This window comes from Hyperoodon ampullatus (assembly GCF_949752795.1).
Source record: "Hyperoodon ampullatus genome assembly, chromosome: 2".
Taxonomy (NCBI): Eukaryota; Metazoa; Chordata; class Mammalia; order Artiodactyla; family Ziphiidae; genus Hyperoodon; species Hyperoodon ampullatus.
The window spans coordinates 159025233-159052693 of record NC_136915.1 but is presented as its reverse complement, the minus strand read 5'-3'; the positions used below and the strand labels follow the sequence as shown (position 1 = coordinate 159052693).

At 46.8% G+C, this 27461-nt stretch overlaps 1 protein-coding gene across 2 annotated transcripts; it reads right to left on the bottom strand.

Moving 5' to 3' along the window:
* Positions 1–2365: 2365 nt before the first annotated feature.
* Positions 2366–27150, bottom strand: RGS8 (regulator of G protein signaling 8; the record flags this gene model as incomplete). 2 transcript variants are annotated; one of them, XM_079696954.1, is made up of 5 exons in its annotated part: positions 2366–2548; positions 3758–3924; positions 21480–21544; positions 22563–22664; positions 27131–27150. In XM_079696954.1, the coding sequence occupies 5 exons, from the start codon at positions 27148–27150 to the stop codon at positions 2366–2368; spliced, it is 537 nt and encodes a 178-aa protein (XP_079553080.1). The 2 variants fall into 2 exon arrangements, with proteins under 2 accessions (XP_079553080.1, XP_079553079.1); XM_079696953.1 differs by lacking the exon at positions 27131–27150 and adding an exon at positions 25093–25118.
* Positions 27151–27461: the final 311 nt, after the last annotated feature.

The following is a 27461-nucleotide window of genomic DNA, read 5'->3' as shown; positions in this document are numbered from 1 at the left end:
CCACGGGAGTACCATAAACATAACTATCACGTTCCTCTACACACGAATATACGCCCACAGACCCTCACTTAGCGGCAAATTTCGGGATACCCAAGCTGGGTCCTTCACGCCTCCCCATCGTGGGAGGAAGTCACCAGGCGCCATGACACCACCACCTGCAGCCTTCGTTCCACCAATAGCTGGCAAGAATTCTAGGCCCCAGATAAGGCGACCGCAAAACACTCTTGTTCAGACTTTTCTCCTGGGGACAGTGGAAGTGGTAAAAAGGCCCCTCTTAGGACGTCTCAGGTCTCCATAACTCTGTGCTGTTCCCATTTATAGGCACCTCCTATAGTCAACAGTAGAGTTGGCAGCAGACGTACATTTCGTATGTAAACAACATTGAAAATACCCTGTTCCGGAATTTGATCATTAAAGTAATTCTAGCAGCTTAAACTAAGGATGGTTTTTCACCAGTGGGGGGCGGGGGAATACTACCTGATCTAACTAGGAACACCCACATGAGGCTGCAGAGTTCTTGAACGTGAAATTCCACAGGTCTCTTCAGGAGGCCTGTGTTCTCTCTCTCCTCGACGGTTTGACAGACACGTCAGCTCTCACTAACAGATACTCACAGATACAGGGCGGGGCAGCGGACCCTAACAGCCCGTGGGACCCAAGAGCCTTCTTGGCCTTGTCTAGCTGCAGCCAAGGAAGGAAGAGATTCATAAAGTTACTGGACAGGAACGCAAGCACTGGAACGCCCGCACATCTAAAAAGGCTCATCCCCGCTACACGAGGAGACTGCTTCAGCCCAGTTTTCAATCATCTGCATTCCAGAGCTTACACCTAATCGTGTGCTGTTTCATTTAGTCAAGCTGAAAGTTTTGGAGATCTGCAGTGAATCCAAATCCACCGGCTGTGAGTTGCCCCAATAGTACCTCCAGCACGTTCTCTGTGATTCAGTCCACCCAGAGACCAGCCTCTCCCAGGCTCCTCTTCCACTTTCTGGTCTCTCTGCTGAGGATTCATCTCCTCATCACTGCAGTCTTGGGCCAAAGTCAGCTTTTTCCCGGGCAGCTGGAGTAAGTTTCCTGTGTCTTGCTCATCCTCCAGGGAAAAGTTTCCTGATGTATTTACAAGAGCAGCACCGGGATACCATGAAGACATCTTAGGAAGGTTCTCTACAACCAGATGTTCACAGTGATCTTCTTAGCCTCACCTCTTGTTCCACGTTCAATCCCAAAAAGTCAAGAAGGAAGCTGCTGATCAACCAAGATGGCCCTCACGAGAGGAACCTTTCTAAAAAAGCATGCTCTCAGGAAGCAAGCTGGAAAGAGAATTACAGCCTAAGTTCCCATTCTCCCCCATCGGAATTACATGACCTGCATGAACGGGGAAGAGGGAGAGACAGGAAGAGAATTAGGCACTGTGAGAGCTGTCCATGCTAAGGGAATTCACCTCCCTTTACCGAGCCATCCGTCACTCTAAGAGATCCGTGATGTGTGATACCACAGGGAGGTGAGGGCAGAGAATACATAAAGCAACAGAGAGGTTATATGGTGGCCCACTGCACAAAAATCTACTGGTGCTACATTCCCTGCTCATTCAACTTCTGGAAAACCTCTTGGTAGAACTGAGGAAGACTTGCAAGCTGTCTCTTTCTCAATAGCAGCTCCACATCAGAAGTGGTGAAGGACATCTCCCAAGACCCTTTCTGGAATTGCAAGGGTATGGGAGTCTTGTGAATTTCCTAGGCTGAGATGGACAGTGACACTGGTCTTATGCAAACGGAAGAAACAGCCAACTCCATGCAGTGTGCCCCTTCTCTCAGAGGCCACCTATCACATGACAGTGCCAGAAACCTGGGATTCCACCGAGACCTCTCTCTCCGAAACCGTGAGGTCCCCAGCACGCGGGACCAGCTATTACATTGTGACGGCAAATCACAAACGTAAGCCAGAATCTTCTAGCTCTTCCACACAAGAGTACAGGACAAGTTAGAGAGTCGAGAGTCCTAACTGAGGAGGGTGTGGAAGTGGTGGAAATTGCATTTGCATTATTTACAGATTAGCCCAGCATGGTATATCTGCCTTCTTAGTGGAGATGACCCAAGGCATTATGGAGGGCAAGTTGCCGACCCAGAGAAGGGTGACAGCGACAAGGTACTACCACTAACCGAAACACAAACATGGGTTAATGGAATAGAGTCCGAGCTCTGGTGGCTGGATCATACTTTGGAATGGCCCTTCATCCCTTCCTCACTCCTGGGCTCCCAACCTAAATGCCACTGCTTTTGAACACCTATGACATTTCACATTAGAATATGGTCTTGGCAGCAAGGGGAGGGGAAAGCCGGTGATCTCCAAGAGTCCCCATCTGAGGTCTAACTGAGCCGCCTCTGGCTTTGGGACAGCAAATCTAAGTACATTTTGGACCTCAGGAACCGGGGGTAAGAGTCTTTCTCCATGAGACTGTGTACTTTTCCCTGGGCTTGGTCAAAGCAAGTCAGGGATGGTTCTTGCATGTTCTTCCTTGTGGCTTCTCGGGTCTGGAAGTCTATGTTTACCTGGAGACACAAACAGAGAGCACGGTCACAGGCCCTCAAGGGCCAATTATTAATATATACTAATTATTAATGACAGCATCTTAAATATGTAAGGTTATTCATGCTTTTCAAACTGCTTTCCTGAAGGTCATCCCTCTTGATCCCAGGAAGAACCCTGTGAGGTCTGAAGACCAGATATTCTTCATTCCAATTTATAGATAAAGATACTGAAGAAAAGGGATACTAAAAAGCTGGTCTAATTTACTATGGAAAGTTAGTAACAGCCAAGGCAAAACCCAAAATTACTCAACTCTTAATCCATGGGTCTTTGCAATGTCAGGCAGAGTTAAACCAGAGACAAGCATTAATGTGTGTTCCCTAAAGTAAGCTTGCTCTTTTGTCCTTTCTCAGCTGCTAAGGAAATAAATACCCCAGGGAGAAAGACTATGTTTAGAATGTACATCTCTGTTCCAACCACATTTATAAGGAGCCTGCAGCATTCTGGCCACTGGCCGAAGACCTCCTGCATCCCAAGTCAAAGCATAATTGAAGAGTTTTAGGTATAGAATGCACCTAAACTCATAGACAAAAAATATTTGTCTCCTATAAAACTCTCCCAGGTAAAACTCTGTTTTATAGCTCAGAATAGCAGTACATAGAAATTCATATTATTATTATAAGTAATTATAATAAATGATCATAAAATAATATAAATGACTATAATTACTCATTAATAAGCAGTGACAAATATTGAATAGGTGTTTGACTCCTAATACTCAGAGTGATCTTGAAAGGTGATATTATAGCCTTTTACATTGGGGAAAATGTGATTCAGAGAGACCAGGTAACTTGACCAAGATCACACAACGAGTAAGTCGTGGAGCTGATATTGGAACAAGATTCCAAAGTACATGCTCATTCCATCAAGTCATGCTGCCTTCCACTAGGAAAACTAACATGAATTTACTGGCATCTATCTTGCAGGATCCCTATAGAAACACAGCTCCTGCTGGCACATGTTTAACTGAGAGACAGCTAAAATACTCCCAATAGAGCTCCTTTTTATAGAATCCCTGGGCTTTGCAACTTAAAAGTGATCCCTTTTGTATCAAGAGCCATCAGAGCAGTGAGGTTCATTTCAGAAGAAAGTCCCCATCAAACCTGGCTCAAACCCCAGCAAGGAGAGAGAGCAATGGATGGAGGTCTGACAAGACCCCACCGCCAACACACCTCCCGTGGAGCCTGCACATCCACAAACTCTTCAAAGATCCTATGGGCCTTGGAGACCAGTTTTGCAGTTGACCTGGTCTTCTTGAACTCCTCACAGGCCAACCAGAACTCCAGGTTCTCTTCACTGAACTCCGTCTTCAGGAAGGCGCGGAACGCAGCCACCCCATCTGTGGACGCGGAGGGAAGTGGAAAGGAAGAGAAATAGGAAGAGGCTTAAGTCCGAGAACTGTAGAAGAAAGAAAGGTAGTCATAACACAAGAGTGGCCCTGATTGTCCAGCCCGCACTGCTCTCCTCCACATCCTCTTAAAGACTCCATTCTCTTAAACACACAGGTACCGTCAGAGGCAAGCCATGCTTCTCATTCAAGGATCATAGTGATATTCTGGAGAAATGTTTAGGAAGCCATAGGAATAATGACTATGGGAAGGCCTGGTCACTTCTAATCAGCCCTCGGTGGTGACTGCCTGTCCCCTAATGCAGAGTTGGCTGTCCCCTGGGACTACTGGTGAGCCTGTGTTTCTAATGAGGCCAAAGTAATATACGTAATCCATTCCCTGCACCAATCCAAGTCAACCAACCTGAAAAAACAATCTGTCACAAGACAAACTGATGGGGGGTGGGAGGGAGTGAATGCCTCAGGTCAGATCCTTCACTATTATCAGAAAAATGTCTGAAAGTAAACACCCACTGAAATGCAGTCTGTAAAACCATTCTGTTATATGGAAGGGGTTCTCAGCCTCTTTTAAAAAACTTTTGAGGCCCCATATTTTAATGATTAATTCCATGGATGCTTTATTTTAAAAGATCTTGCCTATCAAATTATACATTTTAATTAAGATTAATTATAATTTTTCTACTAAATGATTTAATGATTATCCTTGCATTTTTCTTTCTTTTTTTTTTTTTTTTTTTTTTTTTGCGGTACGCGGGCCTCTCACTGTTGTGGCCTCTCCTGTTGTGGAGCACAGGCTCCGGACGTGCAGGCTCAGCAGCCATGGCTCACAGGCCTAGTCGCTCCGCGGCATGTGGGATCTTCCCGGACCAGGGCACAAACCCGTGTCCCCTGCATCGGCAGGCAGACTCTCAACCACTGTGCCACCAGGGAAGCCCTGCATTTTTCTTAATCAATGTCATGCATACTGCCAAACAGAGCTTCCAATCGGAATAAGATGAGCAGGGTTATCACATAGATTTGGAAAGGGAAACAACATTCATTGATAGCCTATGCATTCAGCTGATGTTTTTATTTTAAAATAGTTTTGATAAATTATCTTAACCCTTAACACATGCTCCTCAAATCAAATAAGAGCTGTAGCTTTCTACCAACTGTCCTCAGAGGAAGGGCAGATACAGCCTAAAATAAAGGAGTGACTGCATTGGTTAAAAATGACTCTGGCTGAGGGCTTCCCTGGTGGTGCAGTAGTTTAAAATCCACCTGCCAATGCAGGGGACACGGGTTCAAGCCCTGGTCCGGGAAGATCCCACATCCCGCGGAGCAACTAAGCCAGTGCGCCATAACTACTCAGCCTGCACTCTAGAGCCTGCGAGCCACAACTACTGAGCCCACGTGCCACAACTACTGAAGCCCGCGAACCTAGAACCCATGCTCCATAACAAGGGAAGCCACGACAATGAGAAGTCCATGCGCAGCAACGAAGACCCAATGCAGCCAAAAATAATAAATAAATAAAATTAATTAATTAAAAAAAAAGACTCTGGCTATAATGTTTTATTTCTTTTCTAAAATTTAGTAGAAGGACAATATGTTAACAGTTCTTAATTCTGGGTGATGGACTCCCCTGAGCATCGAAGGTCCATCCATAGGTGCTAGGCCCGGGCACTGTCCACCATCATTCCATGGATTGATGGTGCCATGTGGTTGACATATTTAACTGTTTGTTTTTACTTTTCTGAAACATTTTTATTTCTCCTAATTAAAAAGTCACTGTTTATCTTTCAAAATAGACATCTTAATGCCCACACTAGAACCATAGTTATAAAAGTCAAGACTTTTAATTATAAGAGCCAGGAACTTGGGAGAGAAAAGGGTGTTGATGAAAATCCCAAAGCTAAACCTTAAATCACAAAGAAATCTAAGTTTGGAAGCCTGAGCTTAAAGTGTTTAACAAAAGTAGGGGTGGCCGTGAAATTTATCACCCCAGCCAGGACATTTCTGGGAGTCAAGGGGGCCACTTCTGTTAATTACACAGGGACAACAGACATAAACCATGACCACCACAGGCAAAAACCAGGACACATGGTCACCTTAACAGTAAGACAAGGAGTCTGGAGAAAGCAGAATATGATATAAGGTTGTTTCCCATCAAGCAGGATGGAAATAAAACTGTCCCTGTGCCAGGCAGGAGGAGAGTAACACAGTTTAGACTCATATGAAAGGTCTGCTCAGTGCCCCACTGCCCCTCATTCCTGCACTGGGTTCAAAACCCTGAGAGGAGGGCATAGAAATCCAAGATAAATTAAGAATCAAAGTGAGTGTGAAGCAGTGGCGTGGCACTAATTAGGCAGAGAGATGTTCTGAAAAGCATTCATTCAATTCAACAATTTAAAAAAAAGGGGAGGGGCTTCCCTGGTGGCGCAGTGGTTGAGAATCTGCCTGCTAATGCAGGGGACACGGGTTCAAGCCCTGGGCTGGGAGAATCCCACATGCCGCGGAGCAACTAGGCCCGTGAGCCACAACTACTGAGCCTGCGCGTCTGGAGCCTGTGCTCCGCAACGAGAGGCCGCCATAGTGAGAGGCCCGCGCACCTCGATGAAGAGTGGCCCCCGCTTGCCACGGCTGGAGAAAGCCCTCGCACAGAAACGAAGATGCAACACAGCAAAAATAAATAAATTAATTAATAAACTCCTACCCCCAACATCTTCTTAAAAAAAAAAAAAACTACTCATGAACAAAGTACTGTTCAAAATCTTGGGATACATCAGAGAACAAATCATAAAATCGCTGTCCATAAAATCCCTCGTGGGTGCTCTTTTTGCCATGTCTTGTCTCCTCCAAGTTCTCCTAGAGGAGCTCTAGAAGTTTCCTCAGGCTCTAAAAGAACAGGGGTTTGAGAGCTAGCATGCCTGTCAGAGGCTACAGGCAGAGGTGGGAGGGAAAACCACCTGCAGCTGCGGAAGCCTCTGAGGAGACTCAGTGCCCGGGAGAACCAAGGGGCGTGGGCGGGGCTGCTTCCTCAACGTGGCCTCGGAGCAATGACCAATCCACACGTGACAAGAGCCAGGGACACGATCCATGACACAGAGAGGACATGGGCCAGAGGTCCTCCCCTGCTGCCTTCCCGCTGCGGTCAGGGTGTGGGAAGGAAAAGGTGCGGGGCTGGGGGAACCCTAAAACACTATGCGTCTATCTAAAGGGGCAAATGTAAAGTGACTCAGAAGAGTGACTCTGAAGAGCCTGTTGTTTTTAAACCAGACGAGGCTAAATTCTTTGAATTGAAAACTTTGTTTGTTGTTTGTGTTAGATTTTGTTGTGCTTTCCATCAAGCAAAAATGGGTGCTTGTGAGCAAGCTGAGATCGAGAAAATTACCTCTCTGCCTTCCTCGATGCTATTACTGAAGATCACCCTGCTAGGGAAACTGTGTGGCCTCACCCTACCCAAGGTACAGACATTATCTCCTTGCATCAGATCTCAGCTTTGCTGGGTCTTTGTGTGGATTAGAGGAGATAACACCTGCAGAGGACCCTCAGGAACGTTGCTTTACTTCTTCCCACTTTATAGATGAGGACACATGCTTAGTGAAGTGGATTGGCTGAGTTCACACAAGTAATAATATGCAGCATTTAAAAACGTAAGATAGGTCTTCCCTGGTGGCGCAGTGGTTGAGAGTCCGCCTGTCGATGCAGGGGACATGGGTTCGTGCCCCAGTCCGGGAGGATCCCACATGCCGCGGAGCGGCTGGGCCTGTGAGCCATGGCCGCTGAGCCTGCGCGTCCGGAGCCTGTGCTCCGCAATGGGAGAGGCCACAACAGTGAGAGACCCGCGTACCACAAAAACAACAACAACAACAACAACAAACGTAAGATAGCCTAACTACCAATCCAACACAGCAGTAAGGCCATCTCCATTCATTCATTCATTCATTCATTCACCCATTATGTGACCCAGGCATTCTGCTAGGAGCCTGGGCACAAAGCACAGGCACAGCTAAGTGCTCACAAAACTTTCAGTAAAAGAGCAATTTGAGCCAAGATAACATAATTACGGTAATTATGGTATAGATGATAAGTGATATGCTAAGGAAAGCGTAGGTGGCTGTGAAAGTACCCAGGGGGGGCGCCTGAGCCAGAGCTGAGGAGGAGAGGGAAGTCTTATAGGAGGAAGAATCTTCTCGGCTGAGATGTGAAGCTGAGGAGAAGGAAGCTAAGTGAAAAAGGAAGGGAAAGAGGAAGAAGAGACTTGCAGAAAGGGGGAACCACAGGCACGGAGGCCTACAATTAAGAAAGGTTTATTTGAGTAACCAGAAATAGTTTAGTAAGACTAGTGTTTAATAATAATAATAGTAATGCTAAAATTATTGAGCCTACCTGTAGGATAGCCATACACCAAGAGGCCTGTGAAAGAGCCAGAGACAGAAGGATAACACGGCGTTCCAAAAGGCCAGGGAAGGGAACATTTCAGGTAGGAAGTGGCCACTGTGTCCAGCGCTACCCGGAGGTCAAGCTAGATACGGTCTGAGAAGCGGTGGTCTTTAGACTCGGCGACAAGATTCCGCAACCACTGGCAAGAACCGTCCTCGTGGTGTGATGAGAGCCCCAGTCACATTGTGGTAAGTATAGTGGGGAATGAGGGGGGAGGAGGTTGAAACAATGAATTCCGATGCCTCTTGCAAGAAGCAGGGTAGAGAGATCAGACAGCACAGCTGGAGGGAAAAAAGAAGTCAGGAAAGAGGTCTGGGGTGTGTGTGTGTCTGTGTGTGTGTGTGTCTGTGTGTCTGTGTGTGTCTGTATGTCATGGGGTTTTTGTAAGATAGGCTTGGGTATGATTAAACGTTGATCTGGCCAGAAAAGACTTGTTGAGCGGGAGGAGTTGAAGTTAACGAAAAGAAAGTTTCATTGATAAAATGCTGCCTCCAGGAAGGTAGGAGAAATAGGTCTGAGAACGGCATTGTGATGGAGAAAAAGAGGAAAGGCTGCATGTGGATGCAGGAAACTTTCTAGTTTGGGTGCAGGATGTTGAAGGAGTTCCCATCTGATATTAGCTGAAGAAAGTGGTAGGGAATGGAAATGATACAGTTTTTATTTATTTCTTTAGGATCTGGGGCAGGGAGTTTTATTTATTTACTATATGCCATGCTTTTTGCTGGAGATTGTACAAACAGCAGCTCAATTTATTTTCACAGCAGTGCTGATCCATAGATAGCACAAATGATCCACTCTCATTTTCCACAGGAAGAAACTAAAACTTACGAAGTCAGATAAATTTTCCAGTCCACAGCTGGCAAGAACAGCCAAGTTTCCCTACCGTCCACATGACTCTGAAGCAATATCTTTCCAGGTGTGTTTGCAAGGAGAAAGGAAAGAGCAAGGGAAGAGAGCAATTAAAGGGGCAAAAGAACAGTATCTGGTAAAGGCAGATTCTAGAGAAAGAAAGGGTTCAAGAAGAAGTGGATGAACTTGACTTCCTGAAAGTCAAAAGTAGAGAAAGAGAGGGGAGCAGATGGAGATAGAGAGAAATGGTCCAGGAAGGGACATATTTGAGATGCATCACTGTTGAACAGCTTTTTTTTTTTTTGGTATGCGGGCCTCTCACTGTTGTGGCCTCTCCCGTTGTGGAGCACAGGCTCCGGACGTGCAGGCTCAGCGGCCATGGCTCACGGGCCCAGCCGCTCCGCGGCATGTGGGATCCTCCCGGACCGGGGCACGAACCCGTGTCCCCTGCATCGGCAGGCGGACTCTCAACCACTGCGCCACCAGGGAAGCCCAGTTGAACAGCTTTGATCTTCTTTATTAATTTGGGATGAAGGCCCTGCAGGTGGTCTGCCTCCACGTGCCAGATTTTGGAGATACGGTAGAATCAAATCATATAAAGTCACCACCTCACAGAACTTGCAAGCTAGTCTAGTGTAACAGACATTAAGCAATCATTTAAAATAATTAATTGAATAATTACAAATGTAGTATGTATTGTGGTGGGGACACCTATGAGAGTGAAAAGAGTCTGGGAACAGCTACTCTGGAAAAAAGAATAGGACCCTGGTAGGAAATAGGCAAACCATTATGAAGACCTAGATTTCAGTTCCTGGAGAGTGTTACGATGCACCAGGAAAGAAGCAAGACCTTTTAGTTTTGGGGTGTGCCCGTCATTCAGAGACAGGAGCATAGGGACTTCCCTGCTGGCGCAGTGGTTAAGAATCTGCCTGCCAATGCAGGTGACACGGGTTCGATCCCCGATCCAGGAAGATCCCACATGCCGCGGAGCAACTAAGCCCATGTGCCACAACTATTGTGTCTGCGCTCTAGAGCCCGCGAGCCACAACTACTGAGCCCGCATGCCACAACTACTGAAGCCCGAGCACCTAGAGGCTGTGCTCCAAAACAAGAGAAGCCACTGCAATAAGAAGCCCATGCAGCGCAACAAAGAGTAGCCCCCACTCGCCGCAACTGCCCGTGCGCAGCAATGAAGACCCAGTACAGCCAAAAATAAATAAATTTAAAAAAGAGAGAGAAACAGGAGCATCAGCTCCAGGCTGGCAAATGGAACCTGGAGAGCAGGAAGGCACCAGCAGTTGGGACACTAAAAAAGGAAGAGGCCAGGCTGGAGGTAAAGAAAAGTTGAAGTTAGAGAAGGCATTTTTAAAATAACCACTGCAAATAGGTACTGAGCAGTCACTTTGGGCCAGGCACAGCACCAAATGCATTGTGAGCCTCGTGGCACGTCCACAGCCTAGGTCCTGATAGTTTCACCATTTCGCAGTAGAGAAAAATGAAACTTAGAGAAGTGAAGTAGCTTGCCAATGGTCACACAGTTAGCAAGTGGCAAGGATGCCAAGCTGCAGAGCCAGCATTCTTATGTGAGACAGTGGTCCACTCTCCAGCTCTGCACAACAGTGGGGCCCGAGGGACGCCTTCGCCAGTGATGACTGGAGAGCCGGGGAGGGAGAGCCATTGCACAGCACAAGACAAGGAGGCCTCAAGCAACAACACAATAGTGACGACATTTCCAGGAATGATGGCAACAGATGAGGTGGGGAGGAAATGAAAAAAGTCACCAAGGGAGGCAGAGGAGTATCGGAGAGTAGAACAACATAAAGATAAGAATGGGCACAGGAGGCTTCCCTGGTGGCGCAGTGGTTGAGAGTCCGCCTGCCGATGCAGGGGACACAGGTTCGTGCCCCGGTCCGGGAAGATCCCACATGCCGCAGAGTGGCTGGGCCCGTGAGCCATGGCCACTGAGCCTGTGCGTCCGGAGCCTGTGCTCCACAACGGGAGAGGCCACAACAGTGAGAGGCCCGCATACCGCAAAAAAAAAAAAAAAAAGGATGGGCATGGGCAGTAGCATCCAACTGAATTACAGCAGCTCAGCCTGACTCAGTGGGGATGGGGGTTTGGAGTAAAATGTGTGGTGAGCTCATACTCAGATTGCAATCGTCTGGCAGCTCCGTTGAGGCAGCCTACTGACCCTGCCCATCCCGCCTGGGACGGGAGCACCACTGTCTCAGCCAGAAGCACCAGTTCTGATCACAGGCAGGCTGCCCATCATTAGCATATTCAACCTCACTGAGTCTCAGCGTCCTCACCTGGAAAGGGAGGGAGGTGGATCCCATGGACTCTCCCAGGTAGGGTTAGTGCCCTGCTCTGTGCCCCCATCACAACCTTGATGTGGCTGCATCACACACAGCTCTCAGACGATGGTTTTCCATCCTCCTCCTCCTCCTCATCACATTATACATCAAGGACTTACCCCAGGCCAAGTTCTATGGTATCCAATCTACATATCAACTCACGTAACCCTTACACCAACCCTATTATCAAGGCAGAGGTTCTGGAGTCAGACAGCCTGCGTTTGAATCCTGTGTGACCTTGGGAAAACACCTTAACATCTCAAAGCCCAAGGCTTTCTCACCTTGGAGAGTTTAAGTGAAACGTCTGTGGTCCCTTAGACAGTAAGGGGTGGGAGGTGGATTTACACACACATCTACGTGACTTCAGAGCCCACTCCGCCTGTCTCTCCTCTGGTGACCATTGGCAGGCCCCACGTTATCACTTCCTCCAAAGGAGGAGTGGACAATAACCCCAAATCAGACAGTATGCTGAAAGTACGCCACAGCAGGGCCAACACACCATCTGGCTCACAGAGCTGGAGATTCTCCGGCAGGACAACACCTGCCATCACCTCCTCTGTGGTGACAATGGAGGCCATTAGGTACCACTCATAACCTGGAATCTGTCTAAACTCTCTTCTTTCCCGCAGCTCTGATACCCACCCTACGTGTCCCTCCCAGGATGCAGGGGCACCTCAGAGAGCAGACAGGCATACTCCCCCACCCTGGCCCGGGGACACTCTAACAAAGCACAGCTGAGTGACCTTGTAAAGGTGCATCCTGTCACGGGCAGCCTTGATCCAAACTGTGTTTGCCTGCATTTCCAGGGCAGGCTTCAGAGGGAGTGGGAGGGCAAACAAATCAAAATGTAGCACTTGAAATTTACCAAGATTTCAAGGGAAGAGCTTGAGGAGAGATGAGGAAGGAGGGGAGAAAGGCCTAGGAGGGTCTGGACTCACTGAAAACCTCATGGAGGCCTGCACAGACCGTGGGGATCACAGCCCTCCTCCTCTGCTTGCCCTCCCCCTCAGCCTCTCTCCCCATCCTTTCATATTCCCAGGGCCGGCTCTGAGCAAGGCAGGGTGGAGGGTCACTGTGCAAAGAGAAACTTCGTCCCGGAACAATGGAAGTGAGATGGGGTGGAAGCTCCCCTCCACCGCCCCGTGGCTGCAGGAGCCCCTCCCCTGCCCCAGAGCAGATGGCCGCAGCGGGCCTCTGTGTACAGACCACTAGTCCCCAGCCTGGCCCAACTTTCCTGCTCATGTGACCTAGCAGAGGAATTGTATGAGGCTACAGCAGGATTCCTTCTTCCCGTCTACATCTTTTCCTCCCCCTTCTATCACCTCCCACCTCCTCCCAGCAAGCCTTTTGTCTGGTCCTCTCCCTAAACTCCTCAGCATCTTTCCCCACTCTTCTCCCTTTTCTTCTGTCCTCCGTCCCTTTTCACTCCTCCTTCCATTTTTCCCCTTCTCTCCACCAGGACCCTCTCCTTCCCTTCTGCTTGTCCATAAACTGTAGTTGGTTAAAATGCAGGGTGCCCGTTCATCTCTGAAAGGCTCATCAGCATCTACTGGCATCTCTCAGAGTGAGCTGCTTTGTTAGCTGTGCTTCCTTTGCCCACACCTGCCATGCACCATCCACCCGCCCTTACCCACTCACCCCCCTGGGGTATCCCAGACTCAGATCCCTCCCCAATACTCAGAGAAGTAGAGTCCCCCCTCCACCACCCCCACAGATTCCAGGCTGCTGGAGAGTGATTTCTCTCTGACCCCTGAAGCTATTCTGCCTGGGACTGTGTCCTGGCTCTGTGTGACCTTGAGCAAGATGCTTAACCTCTCTGTGCCTCAGTTCTCTCCTCTGTGAAATGCAGATGCTAACAGTACTTCCCCCATGGGGCCGTGGGAATGAGGTGAGTTAATATATGTAAACAGCATTCAGAGCCTGACACTAAGACAGTGATTGCTCTACATGCGTTTGTGATCATTATTCCTGTACTTTGCTGACTTAAGGAATCATTGGACAGAACATAACATGCCTAATATCAAAAAACGACCCTGGTAACTTAAAGACGATGGGTGAGCAACCGTTCAGGAGAATGAGAGAGAAACGGGAGGATCTGACTTTTTTTTTTTTTCATTTCATTTTCATTTCACTTTGGCTTTCTCTGTATGACCTTCTAAGTCAAGACACTAAGAACATCAGACATTTTTGAGATTAGTGTCTATTGAGTCGCAGGAAAGGAAAGGATGGTGTCCAGAATTCCTGGAACACTGGACAGAATTTTGGCATCCTCCCGAGCATGCACAGCATCTGCAAGAACACTCCCGTGGCCGCACACGCTGCCTGCTGCCGGCATCCTCCCTCTAGTTCTTTGATGCAGGGTGCTTACATAAGAAAAGAAACTGGGTCACTATGAATGAGCAGTGCAGCTGGTGCAGCAGGGAGGGTGGCTTAGGTAACAGTTCAAGGTCCAGGAGCCCTGATTTAGCTGGCACTGGGGGTGGGCTTGAGCCTAGTTCAGTTCCCAGGCTTGGAAAAAAAGAAGATCACAAGAATGATTTTTTTTTTTTTTTTTTTTTTTTAGCTTTCTGTTTGCTAAAGTGTAGTCCCAAAGACCAGAGTCCTCTTGCATCCCTGATCAATTGGGAAAAAATAAGCTGGTTAATGGATCCAAGGTCAGACAAAGGAGAGGAGAGGAAAATACATTCATAAAATCTAGGATACATATACTAATGATGAAGTCAAAACCTCTTTGATTCAAAACTAAGCTCACTAATTTGAAATTTGTGATGAGAATAGCACCAGTATCAAAGCCTTTCTTTTATGTTACCTATAAAATGAAGGTTTTTAAGCAAATAACTGGGGCTAAGAAGATTTAGGTAGGAAGATTATTTAGAGAACAAACTATTTCCAGTTACTGACATTTACTGGCAAGCAATTAGTATGCTAATTGTACTTCAGTCTTGTGATTCGCGTAGTTTTCTTCAATGATCTCTACTTTGTTAGTATATATATAGCAAGATGATAGATTATGATAGTAGTAGGACTTGGTTGCTAGACTCTTTGAGTCAGGAAAGACATGGGACATCCTATGATCCAGCCCTACACGGAACACAAGGAAATGGTGAAGACCTGGGGTTGCATGGCTTCTTATTCCTAGGATGTGGTCACAGAAGAGGAAGGAGAGACTGGGTCTTACAACTCCTAGTCCAATGTTCCTTCTTATTTTACCAAGCAGAAACTGAGTCAAGTAACAGAAAAAACGTGGTAGAGCCTGTATCTGCAACTATTATAAGAAATTGGCAAGGGGTATTTTATTAAAGGACTGACAAAGGAGATGTGCCCCAAATAGGGTGAAAGTTTAGCATTCACAAATGACTCCTTTAAAACAAGAGAAGTATTATTAAATCCCATGTACACCAGTCCAGAGCCTAAAAGATTTCAAAAATTAAGTGTTTAGGAATGTTTTTCTGGTTGGTTTGATATAACAACACTGCAGGGACTCTCAAAGAGGAAACATACCAGATTCACCTACTGGGCTTTTAAAAACTACATCCCAGGGCTTCCCTGGTGGCGCAGTGGTTGAGAGTCCGCCTGCCGTTGCAGGGGACACGGGTTCATGCCCGGGTCCGGGAAGATCCCACATGCCGCGGAGCGGCTGGGCCCGTGAGCCATGGCCGCTGAGCCTGCGCGTCTGGAGCCTGTGCTCCACAACGGGAGAGGCCGCAACAGTGAGAGGCCCGCGTACCCCCCCCAAAAAAAAAAAAAAAAAAAAAACTACATCCCAGATGGATGCTCTCACATACATTGAGGGGAAGTTGGGACAGTATGAAGAAGGCATGCCACAACCTCATGTGGCAAAGGGGGTGAGGTATTATGAAATTGGAATAAGTCCACTGGTGATGCTAACGTGAACCCCACCCTACCCCCAGAGTTCAACCTCAAGCTGCCTATGGGATCAAGAAGCTGACACCATCTCTAGCATATAGGATTCATGAAATGCATGTGTTCTCAATGAATTTAATGTTGGGTTATAATAAAAATAATAAGAATATTTATCCTTCGTGGAGCCCCCCACCACGTACCAGTCATCATGCTTAGCATTTCACAACCGTAGTCACATTTAATCCTTGCAACAACTCTACAAGGTGAGTCTAAGCATTCCCCTTTTACAGATGAGGAATGTGAGGTTTATAGAGTTTACATAATTTACCAAAGGTCACAGCTGGTAAGCAAGAGAACACGTGTCCAAATGCTTTCATTCAAACCTTTTTCAACAAGTTTTTAATAGCTGCCTTAGATATTCTTGGCACTCCTTCTATAAAGGCTAAATGCATCCATGTTCCTGGGTGCAAATAAAAATTATAGCAATATAGAGAGGGTGGCAAGGAGGAGGAGAAGTTTCTTTTCTAACCATCTCTAGTTCGAGTATCTCTTTCTAACTTTTATCCTCACTTTATCCAGAAAGCACACCTGCCATATTTGTTTATTTACTGTGAACACTCTCCACCACGCCTGCTACATATGTGGACTCTGCAATATATGGACGATGTCCCGTTGAAGGGATGCGCTGCCTGAGAACTTTGGAGAACGGCAGTACAGTCTTTAGTGTGTTTCTTCGAAAGCACAGACCACCTGCCCCACCAGGAGGCTCCAGGTTCATAGTTTCCCATACTTGTGTTTTAGAGCAGTGTTTCTCAAGCTTCATTGCACATCAACATTACTGGGGGGCTTGAGCAAAACCAGACTGCTGGTCCCCACTCCCAGAGATTCTGATTCAATAGGTATGAGATGGACCCAAGAATTTCCATTTCTCACAGGCTCCCATCGGCTCATCAGCTGCTGGTGCTGCCTTCCTTGGATCCCACTTTGAGTAACACTGTTCTAGAACCTTTCGGCTTGCAGAGGGATGTGAGGAGCGCTGTGTGACAGGTGGAAATCTGTTTTATTAAACGGTACCTTCTAGAGCTAAAGACCATTTGCATGAACAAGTAAGGAATTTCATGAGCTGATAATTTTAGTGTTTGCTTGTGTGGGGTTTTCTGCTTGGTTGCTATGTGACCAGGTCACTTCATTCTATTTTTCTATATCTCAATCATTATCTCAAAGGGGCTAATGTTTTTTAAATTAAAAGCTTCTTTACTGCTCTCTTTTGCTCAGAGATGAATATTAACTCTGCAAATGTAAAACAGCTTTCAATTACACTATTCCATGAACCTAGCCTTCCCTTGGCCTGGCGGGGACAGGTCAGCCTGGACCCTCCATGCGCTGCAAACAATGAAACAAAGCTAAGGACCACATGGAGGCCCAGGGTGAGGCGCTCTGTCATCCCGGTGGGGGATCAGGCTGAAGGAAAGAGGGAAGAAACCCTGTCTACACCTTCACCTTAAAACTGGAATGAATTTCAACTTTTACGTCAAAAAAAACCCCAAAAACTAAAACAAAGAAACGAGGGAGAGGCAGAGGGAAGGAGGGAGAATTGATTCAGAGTTAAGGACTGAACGTCCTACTAAAAGCTGGACAAATAACAAGCATATGCCTGAACCTCATGAGGAATGAAAGCAGAAGACGCAAAATTTTGTGCTCTCCAGCCACCTGTCAGAAAAGATTTCCCACAAGCTGGGAGCCTTCATTCTCCCGAGTATGAACTGCAGAGGTGGGCGCACACACACATGCCCTTGGGGACAGACTAGGTGCACACACAGAGACAGCAAGTCTATAATTGTCACTGGATGAACAGGAGAAAGATGCCAAATTAACACACATTAGAAATCCCTCCCTATCTAATGAAGCCATCAGCACTTTCAATTTCATTTTTCATTTGTTAGTTAAAATAAAAAAAGGAAAAAAAAAAGAGCACTTAGCAAGTGGTTATCTCCCAGACCTCCACGGGTGCGTCTTTAGCTCTGCACTGCACTTGTTAAGCAAATGTAATTGGAAATAAAATTCCTCCCCAAATATTTACGTTCCAGATTTTTTTATTCGAAAAAATAGTAAAAGTTGCTTTCTTTTTTTCCTGAGATTTGAACCCACGAGGTGCATCCCTGCCCAGTGGGATCCTGCCAAGGAGAGGAGAAAGCTTCATAACACAGGTACCTTCGCCTCTCATCTGGTTGCTCAAGCCATTTCAGCTCTCAAGCAGTTTTACATAACCCTGCAGGCAGCGTGGACTCAAACCACCTGCCGTAGGTGACTAGTGACTGCCAATCCTGGTGGTTGCTACAGATAGCATCCTAGAACAATAGGGCAGAACTCAATCCAGCCCCCTTGGATCCAGATCCTTCACTGTAGAGATGAGGAGACAGATTTTCCAAGACACTGAAGGACTCCATCAGGGCTGCCCAGCTATTTAGCAGCAGAGCTGGGTCAAAATCAAGAGGTCTGACTACCAGTCAGCGTTCTTAATTCTGCAGAAGTACACTCCCCGATTAAATGGAACAATGCTCTAAACCAAAAGCAGCCCTTCTGCTCCGGATCGGTGAGGACTACTAACATCGACAAGGTGGCATTTAAGAGGAACACTGCATGTCAGGATTCTATTTGAAATCTTGAGGCCCCCTAGTCTTAGCACGTGGCCTTATTTCTTGTGTTATCTGTATCTATGTCTGTTTTCTCAGAAACCTGCATTCTCCACCAGGGAAGGACTGTCCGGTTCATCTTGGGGTCCCTCTCGCATCAGCTGCTTAGCATAGATTTTGTCTGTAATGAAGACTCAGGACACCATTTTTAGAGTAAATGAGTGCCCTAAACATCCAGGCAGAGCAGGCAGAGATGCTCTGTAAACTGAGAATGGGAGCAAGAACAATTATCTGAATTTTCCGAAATAGAAAACTCAGGGAGGACAGCTGCCTGGAGAATTACCAGGGAGTGGGCTCTAGACTAACACACGTTTTTCCGTAGCCCAGTCGTTCAGTCATTCTCCCTTCTTTTAGGACACTTTGTTGTTTTAATTGAAAGCCCTGCACACCTCTGATACTGCTGTCCCTCGAAAGAGACCAGCACACATGTAATCCCTTTGGAAAAGCTTAATCAGCCCCAACTGAGTCACAGTACTAACCCAAATTAATTAGACTTGCAGAAAGTTGTCAACACTTTTTTTTTTTTTTTTTTGGCGGTACGCAGGCCTCTCACTGCTGTGGCCTCTCCCGTTGCGGAGCACAGGCTCCGGACGCGCAGGCTCAGTGGCCATGGCTCACGGGCCCAGCCGCTCCGTGGCGTGTGGGATCCTCCCGGACCGGGGCACAAACCCGTGTCCCCTGCATCGGCAGGCAGACTCTCAACCACTGCACCACCAGGGAAGCCCTGTCAACACTCTTGGAGGTAGGCTGGGCTCTGACCCTCCACAGCTTCACGGGAACCTTGCAATTCTGCCAGAGGCCCCTGAATAAAAGCCCCTTGCTTCTCAAAGACATTCACTCCATTGGCTTTTTTTTTTCCGTACTAAACAGAAATAAAAATGAGCATCAGACTCCAAGAAGGAGCACAGAACTTCAAAGTTCAAAATGCTTATTTCTGTACTGTTTTTTTTTGTTTGTTTTTTTTTTACAAAGAAGCGAAGCAATCTGGTGTTGGCTTGTAACACCCCTTAGTGGAATCCCCAACTCAGAAAATTGTGATTGTATTCCTGGAAACCCAAAGCACCCCCAATAGAAGCAGAACTAAGTGTCTTTAGCTCTAAAAGTCACTGAGTCAAACAAATACAGTTAAACCTCTAAATCACCGGGTCTTGCCACTGCAGCAATCCAAACATACCGTAAGCTTCCATCCACTAATTTTACCATCATAAACTCTGTCTATAAATGCTTCATGTTAATCGTTGGCAGAGAAACTTGCAATTTTATTCTCAAGCCACAGTTATTTTTCATTTGAGAAATACAAGCATCATTTTTGAAAAATTCCACCATATTCTTACAAAACACCTTTGCATAGAGAACCCAAAATAATCTAAAGTTGTGAAGATTGAAGATTCTCACACCCAGGTGACAGGTAGCACACAGGCATTTCCATCCCCATTTAAGAATGAGGAAACGGCCTCAGTGACTTAAACTGAGTCAATCATGAGGCTGAAATAGAAACCAAACTTCAAGATGACCTTGAATCAAATCCAGCCGGAAAAGAAAGTGTAAATTGATAGTGACACTTGTTTAGCCTGATGTGATTCCAGAAAATAAGTCAGAATCGCCCTATAAAAAACGCTATCAGGGCTTCCCTGGTGGCGCAGTGGTTGAGAGTCCGCCTGCTGATGCAGGGGACATGGGTTCGTGCCCCGGTCCGGGAAGGTCCCACATGCCGCAGAGCGGCTGGGCCCTTGAGCCATGGCCGCTGAGCCTACGTGTCCGGAGCCTGTGCTCCACAATGGGAGAGGCCACAACAGTGAGAGGCCCACGTACCGCAAAAAAAAACCACAAAAAAACTATCAAATCCTAAGTACTATCGTACATATTCCATTACCTCGGCAGATTCACCGCAGAAGTTTGCTGTTTGGGGGTATAGCCATATGTTATATGTGCTGTATCTCTTCTGCTTTATTTTCTTTCCTAAGTGTAATCCACAGAACACTAAAATGACTATTTGTCTCACAAAACCACTTGCTACAATATGTGCTTATTCTTAAATTTTGCATTTCGTTTTAAAATCTAGTCAAAAGCATTCGTTAATTAGTACTAGGATGAGGGGCATAGTAAGAGGGAACTGCTCATTCAGATGAAAGCAAAATCACTTCTAGAGACATTTTCTGAAGACTGAGGGACTCCATCAAGGCCATCAACTATCTGGTAGCCAAGCTAGGTCAAAATCGAGAACACAAGTGTGAGTACCAGCCAATGACCTTCACTTTGTTGTATCAAAATTTGTGACCGCCTGGAGGGGTGGGATAGGGAGGGTGGGAGGGAGGGAGACGCAAGAGGGAGGAGATATGGGGATATATGTATATGTATAACTGATTCACTTTGTTAGAAAGCAGAAACTAACACACCATTGTAAAGCAATTATACTCCCATAAAGATGTAAAAAAAACCAAAAAACAAAAAAATTATGTCCCCCAAGTAAGTGGAAACAATGCTCTAAACTAAAAGAAGCCCTTCTGCTCCCAGATCAATCAGGACTTCTAAATCAGCAAGATGAATTTATGGGGAACACTGAATGTCTGTGTAAAACCTTCTTTTCTCTTCAAAAGGCACTTCCTTACTCCTATTATCCCACTCTCATGTTTTTCATGCCACTAGGATATAAAGCCCAATGAACTTGGACTTGCTTATGATAAGAAAAAAGCAAGAGCTGAAAAGTCTGGCTGCCATCAAAATGTCCTTCCCACGCTGCAAAATGCACAACTCTTTTTGCCTTTGTGGGAAACAGAAGGCATACAAGATGAGGAAAGGGGAAAATGGAAGAGAAGGGATAGCAGAAGTGTGTACAATAAAACTTGTACCCAGTCAGGAGTTGAGGGGTATAGTACAGCTGGGGTAGTAAACCCCCCAAATAAGGAGGGACAAGAAAACTCAAAACTCTGCCAACTCAAGTCAATAACAAAATGCACAGAATATTCATTTGACTGATGAGTAACCTGAGGCTGTCCAGTGACTTGGGGGGAGGTCATCTCAGTTTATAAAACAAGCTTTGGATGGAATCTAGACTGTCATTCCCATTGAGCACATCACTGCAACCCCCTAAGCCAAATTCTTCCTTGCTAAAGTTGCTGAGAACACAAAGGCTCCTTGGGACCATCCTTTCAGCTCAGAAAACAAAATAAGGCCCCTCTTCCCACTGCATTTAAATTATGTTTTCTTGTCTATAGGCCCTCTAGCCAGGAGGCTCTGTGAGGGCAGAGACTGGAGCTGTCTTGGACACCAGGCACAGTACCCGGATCATGGCAGGTATTTGATGCATCTTTTACAAAATGAATGATTTGCCGAGACATGATGAAAACTGAATTCTACTTACACTTATGGGAGAGAAGCACGTCAAAGGAATCTGCCCACCTCGTAGCTTCTTCTGTGGATAGTCTCCTAGGAAAGAAGAAACATCTGTCTTGAATATTTCTGGAACGACCTCCTCTCCTTCAGCCACCACTGAGATTTGCTCAGGAGAATAAATCAAAACAATGGAGGGCAAATGAAGATCATACCTGGATTCCTACAATCCTGTTGCTATAACTGTACATATTCTTAAGTAGCTGATGGAAAAATCTCAGGATTGGAATTCTGTAAGTTTAATATGTTGGCTTTCAGTCTAAAAAGCAAAACTAAGAAAGTGCATCATTTAAAGATGTCACTGTAGGGGAATTCCCTGGCAGTCCAGTGGCTGAGACTCTGCGCTTTCACTGCTGAGGGCCCAGGTCCAATTCCTGGTCAGGGAACTAAGATCCCACAAGCCCCCCCTGAAAAAAAATCTAAAAAAATAAAAATAAAGATGTCACTGTAAACCAACTATACTTCTAGTTAATTAATTAATTAATTAACATGTCACAGTAACAGTGGAAAGAAACTGGACTTAGAAAAAGTTAGGCTGAGCTCCTGACTCCATCTCTTACTGTCACCTTAGTTTCTTCACATCTGTAATGGGAATAACGGCACCCATCACAGAGCCCCGTGAGGGTTAAATGAGGTACCATCTGTGACATCATTTAACACAGTATAGGCACTGAATCCAGATTCTCTGAACCTAAGCAGAATTTTAGAGTAGATTTGAGTAATTTGTTTCCAAACTGAGAAACTCAGATTGACAACTAAGTAGAACCAAGAAGTATCCTACACTGCAGCTTTATAAGGGAGGTGCATGATATGGTTTTCTTAGGAGAAAAAGGAGGGTCCCTATTCTGAGATCGCTAAGCCATACACTTCGAAAAGGAATATAACATTTTTTCATTCATGTTCAGAGATATAAAAGGAGCTGCCAAGAGGCAGGAGATTATTGTCACTCGGCTCATCTGTTCAGCCATCTACCAGAGAAGATGAGGCTGTATAGTCCCACAGTGGGCATCCCATGGTCGGCACCCCGGGAATGTTGTGTGGCCATATTACTCACTTTAGAGCACGGTTGGGTTTGTCGGGAAGAATAGCTGTGAAATCACTACACGAGTCGGACTTGTGAGACAGGCATCCCAGTCGAGTCCTCATCCCTTTGTTCCTGCAACAAGCACAGGGGCAGCAGGATGGGGAACTGTCATAATAACAACTGTCAGCCCCATAAGGCGCCCCTGGAATTGCTGTGGCAGGAGCCAGCACTGCCCCTTCCCCTCCTTCCCCAAGTGGCTCCTGAAGATCTCATAAACAAGAGGAGAAACACCTAGAGGATCAAGGGCAATACTCACTCCCCATCTTGACTACCGGAATAGTAATAGGTCCCCTACCCCTGGAGGCTTAATGCTTTTTAAAGCTGACATGCAAGTTGATGGTAAGTCAATGAAGGTCGTTAGCTTGGAAGAATTTCTAAATTAGGATTCTCTGTGGGGAAAGGAAATACAGTGATGACATAATAACAATCCACATTTTGCTCTCCCACTAGGAGGGCAAAGTAGCAGTAGCAGCAGCAGTAACTCCTGATTACAGAGCCCCAGTGGTACCCATATGGAGAGCAGAGGGATGCTTGCATGATACAGGGATGCATGTCATAGAATCTCAGAGCACAGACAAAGTATGGGGCTTCAGGGCAGGTCAGTTCTACCTCAGGTCCTTCCCACCAATCCCACAAACCTGAGGATATACATGAATGGCTACAGACCAGTGAGGACTGATGCCTACAGTTGGGGAGAAGCTGTGGGTACAATCAGCAGTTAAGAACCAGGGTGCCCTTTGTCAGCACTTTCACTTAACTAAGCTCTCATACACCTATTTATATTTTGGTTTATCTCAATCAACATGTTTAAAATTGTAACATGCATGCTTAAGTTTCTCATATTTTTTATTTTCCTAAGGACCAGACACTTAGTAGTTATTTGTTGTGGCAGATCCAATGAGAAATTATGCTAATGTCTCTTTCTGACTCTCAATATTAGGCCACTTTTACCTTTCACCGAGATTGGCAAACTACAGCCCTGCAAGATACATGTTTGTGTAAATAAAGTTTTATTGGAATGCAACACCCCATTTGTTTACATATTGTCTAAAGCTGTTTTTGAACACAAGGGCAGAGTTGGGTGGTTGCAACACAGACCGTATGGCCCATGAAGTCAAAAATATTTACTCCCTGGCTCTTGACAGAGTTTACTGACCCCTGGCCTTTAACCGTGGCAACTCCTCGGATGGAGGGTAAAGCTAAGAGGGAGGGGCTTGGGATAATCAGGACTTAAGAGTGACTGATAAAAGGGGACTGCCACATGCACACTGGTAACAGTTTGCCATGGAAATAGTCCTAGAAGATGTCATTCTCTTTGTTGAAAGGAAGTTCTTCCAGCCTGGCTTTCCCTTCTTCATTTTCTCAAATCCTGGACCTGGGCAGAGACGTTAGATCCAATTCAAGCTCTTTCTTTTACTTCAAATGGGTTTTCATCCCTGACCCTGGTAATTGTTCACAGAAATCTTATCCAACAAATGTCTACGGGGATGGTATTACATTTGGTGGGGACGGACAACACTTGTACTCCACAGTCCATCTCCGAGGAGTCTTTTAAGGCCAGAACATTCAAGTTCTCAGAAATATCTCCTCTTCTGCACAATCTGTGCCCCTACCGCTCATCTCAGCCAGGTGCTTTGTGAAGCCATCGATTTCCTGGCATTTCAAAATATTGGCTACAGCCATTCTCCCTTCCTTGACAGTGAGCATCTCATGTCCACTCACTGTTACAAATCACGGGGTGCCCCAGCACTAGGCTATTGCAGCAACTGATTAAGGGCCCTTGAGTCATCACATTCCATGAATTCAAGTGCAGGTCCTGCCCAGGCCGCACCACAGGCCAGAACCGACTTAGAGTGAGTCGGTTCATTCCTTGGTGCCTCAGACACATCAATCATTGAAGAGTCAGGTTGATGCCCCTAAAGAGCAATTAAGAGGATTTCAAAACACGGCACATCCATGCAAGCCATTTAACAAGGTTTAGCAGGGATCAGGGTAAAGTGTGCTACTTGTTACCAAGACAGCAGTAAGTCTCCCAAATAGTTTGCAAAAATCTTCCACAAAATATTCTTTGGGGCAAAATAGTTCTATTTTCCATCTTGTCTGAGACTTAACCTTTTAGATAGGCCTGAAATAACAGGAGCAGAGGAAGAGTCAAAGGTTAAGGTCACTTAAGAAAAAAACTAGACTTGCCCTCATCTTTCTTCTCTACCCCGGAAATTTAGAGACCCCTAAATGGTTCAATGCACACTCATGCACAGTCCCACCCCATAAGTCCCGGCAGAGTGCGGGAGGGCCTTGCAGATGCTGCTTGCAAGGCCCCAACTTTGCAAGGAGCACCCCGGGAAGGACAGCGCCGTCCACACAGGAGGCCTGGGGGACGGACGCCAGTGGCCCACCCACGGCATTAGGAGGCTTGGAGCAGGCTCAGACAGCAGGGGAGGTGGGAAGGTGGAGGAAGAGGAAAGTGGCAGGGACGAGAAGAGAGGTTCGCATCAGTTACCTGCGTGGCATCAGTAAAGCGGCCATACAGGCACCCGCTTACGGTTAACCCTCTGGCTGGTGTGCAGGGACGTCAGGGTGGGAGATAAGACTGCGGGGCACAGGGGTTTACCCTTTCACGTCCTCTCACCTAAAATCAAAGAATCTGCTGTAAGAGCGGGCCCCTCTCTTATCTGACTGCACTACAAGTCCTCGCAGGTGACTTTCTGCCAACGGAATACCTCCCCCCACACTCCCCGTTCCCCATGAACGTCTGCTGGTCCCAAGCAAGGGTGACCAACCGGGGGTGAACCAGGACCAGTTGTTGGGTGGCTTCACATTGCTCCCTGTTGGTCAGGAGGTCCTGCTTCCCCAGCCACTGGCCATCAGCGTAAAGTGGGACACGAGCCCCCGGGGAGGAAAGCACAGGCGTGGCAAGCCAAAAATTACAGTTCTCTGTGTCTTACTCGAGTGGGACCCAAGTGACCAGCCAGCCCTGGGTCGGGGAGGAGTGGTCAGCACTTGCTCCAGAATCCTTTGATTGGCTGCTTCTCACCTCCCTCCAAGGGAATGTGTCCCAGAGGTGGGAGTGCTGGAGCCTGGGGAGGGCGTGAGCGGGAGGAAGGTTGGAAGAACTCCAAGGGAGGCTTGTCACGCACTGTCACCACTCAGGTTTGCTCCTTTGAGGGGATCACAGGCACAGGCTGAAGAAATGAATATGCAAGTCACTCTTTCCTGCCCATATGGAGGCTGCCTGACCTTCCACATTCTGCAGACTGGCCTGTTCCCGACCCGAAGCAGGAAGGGCACCAGGAAAAGGGGGTCTTGAGGTGGAGGCCTGATAGACTAATAATCTGTCTCTCCTGAGGGTCCCATTCTCAGAGCATCAAACCCTTTGTTCCCACAGAAGAAACTGATAGGAAGAAACACATGAGAAGAGCAGCCCATCAATAAAGGGTTCCCCTGGGGAACCGTGACACCAAACATAGAATCTATTTTAAAAGAAACTTAATGTCGATAGATAAGGTTCCAACACGATCTATGCAGGTGAAATTATTTTGATAGTACCTAGAACATTTCACAAATACTTTTGAAAAAACCTCCTCTAATAATACTATAATCAATCAAATTAAAAGATTGCTTTGTTAAAACTGGGGGAAAATTTTAGTTAGACTTCGTGTAAAGGCTCATCTCTGGGAGACCGAGCCAGGGCTGTGTTCCCTGACAGCAAGGACATTTCCTCAATCTTTGTCCTAACCGTGCATACACCTGCTTGCCCAGAAGTCGGCAAATCAAAGCCCTTTACAGCTGTAAGGGTCTCTAGAAATCATTGTTTGGGGTACCTTAGCCTCGTTTTCTCTGACCTGTGGGATATAGCCCCAGAGGAGCGGGAAGCCTCCTTTATTACCTTGGGGCTCAGCAGAACCAGGGGCTACCACCCACATTCACAGCAGGCAAGGTCACCTGGGGCAGTTATCACCTGGTCTCCTGTCACTGCCTTGTCGCTTTTCCCATCCCACTGCTAGTCCATGCTGGCTTCCCAGAGCTGCTGAGATGTCTGCTTCTCTCTCTCTTCCAAATCCAGCGCTGGCCATCATTGCCCCTCAGCCCTTCCACCACCCCTTATATTAACTTAGAGTCGATTAAGTAAGAACCTGCAGGATACTCTGACCCCACCTTTCTCATTCATCCCAGCACCTAGGGGCTCTTATCCCATTGGGCCCTCGACTTCTAGGGGACAGAGTTTGGGGTTGCTCAGAGCCCAGGAAGGCCGAGGGTATGATGGCACCATGCTACATGTGCCCTAATAAGTGGGCATCAAGTTACAGGTGACTCTGGGGCAGACAGGATGGGACACATTGGAAAGCGAGGATACTCAAGGGGAAAAAACGGTTAAAAGCAGAGAGCAAAGATTTATAAAGAGGGGAAGAGAAACTAAGAGCCTCAGTGGGAAGAAAGCAATCAATATGCATGGAGAGACAGGTTAATTAAATATGGATAATGCAATCAGCCCACACGGGCACCCGGAGAGGAAAGAGAGAAGCCAAAGCAATACTCACTGTCTTTGACCAGTCCTCATGGCCTGCGGGTCTTTGCCAACGGGATAGTCAGAAAGGTTGCGGGTAAGGAGCTCTGGGGAAAGAGTAGATCTTTCTCTTAGCAATCAAATCCTTGGCGGGTGAAGGGCATGTGTGCAGGAACACAGAGCCACATTAGCACACGCACACACACACGCACACAAACACACATATTCACATTGCATACATGCACAACACACCTCCCACCACTTGAGCCGGGCAGCAAGCGGCCCCACCGAAAGCTCTTCTCTCTGCTTGTCACATTCGGTAAATACTGAAGCAGCCTACACCCAGCGGGCGGCGGCTCAGCTCC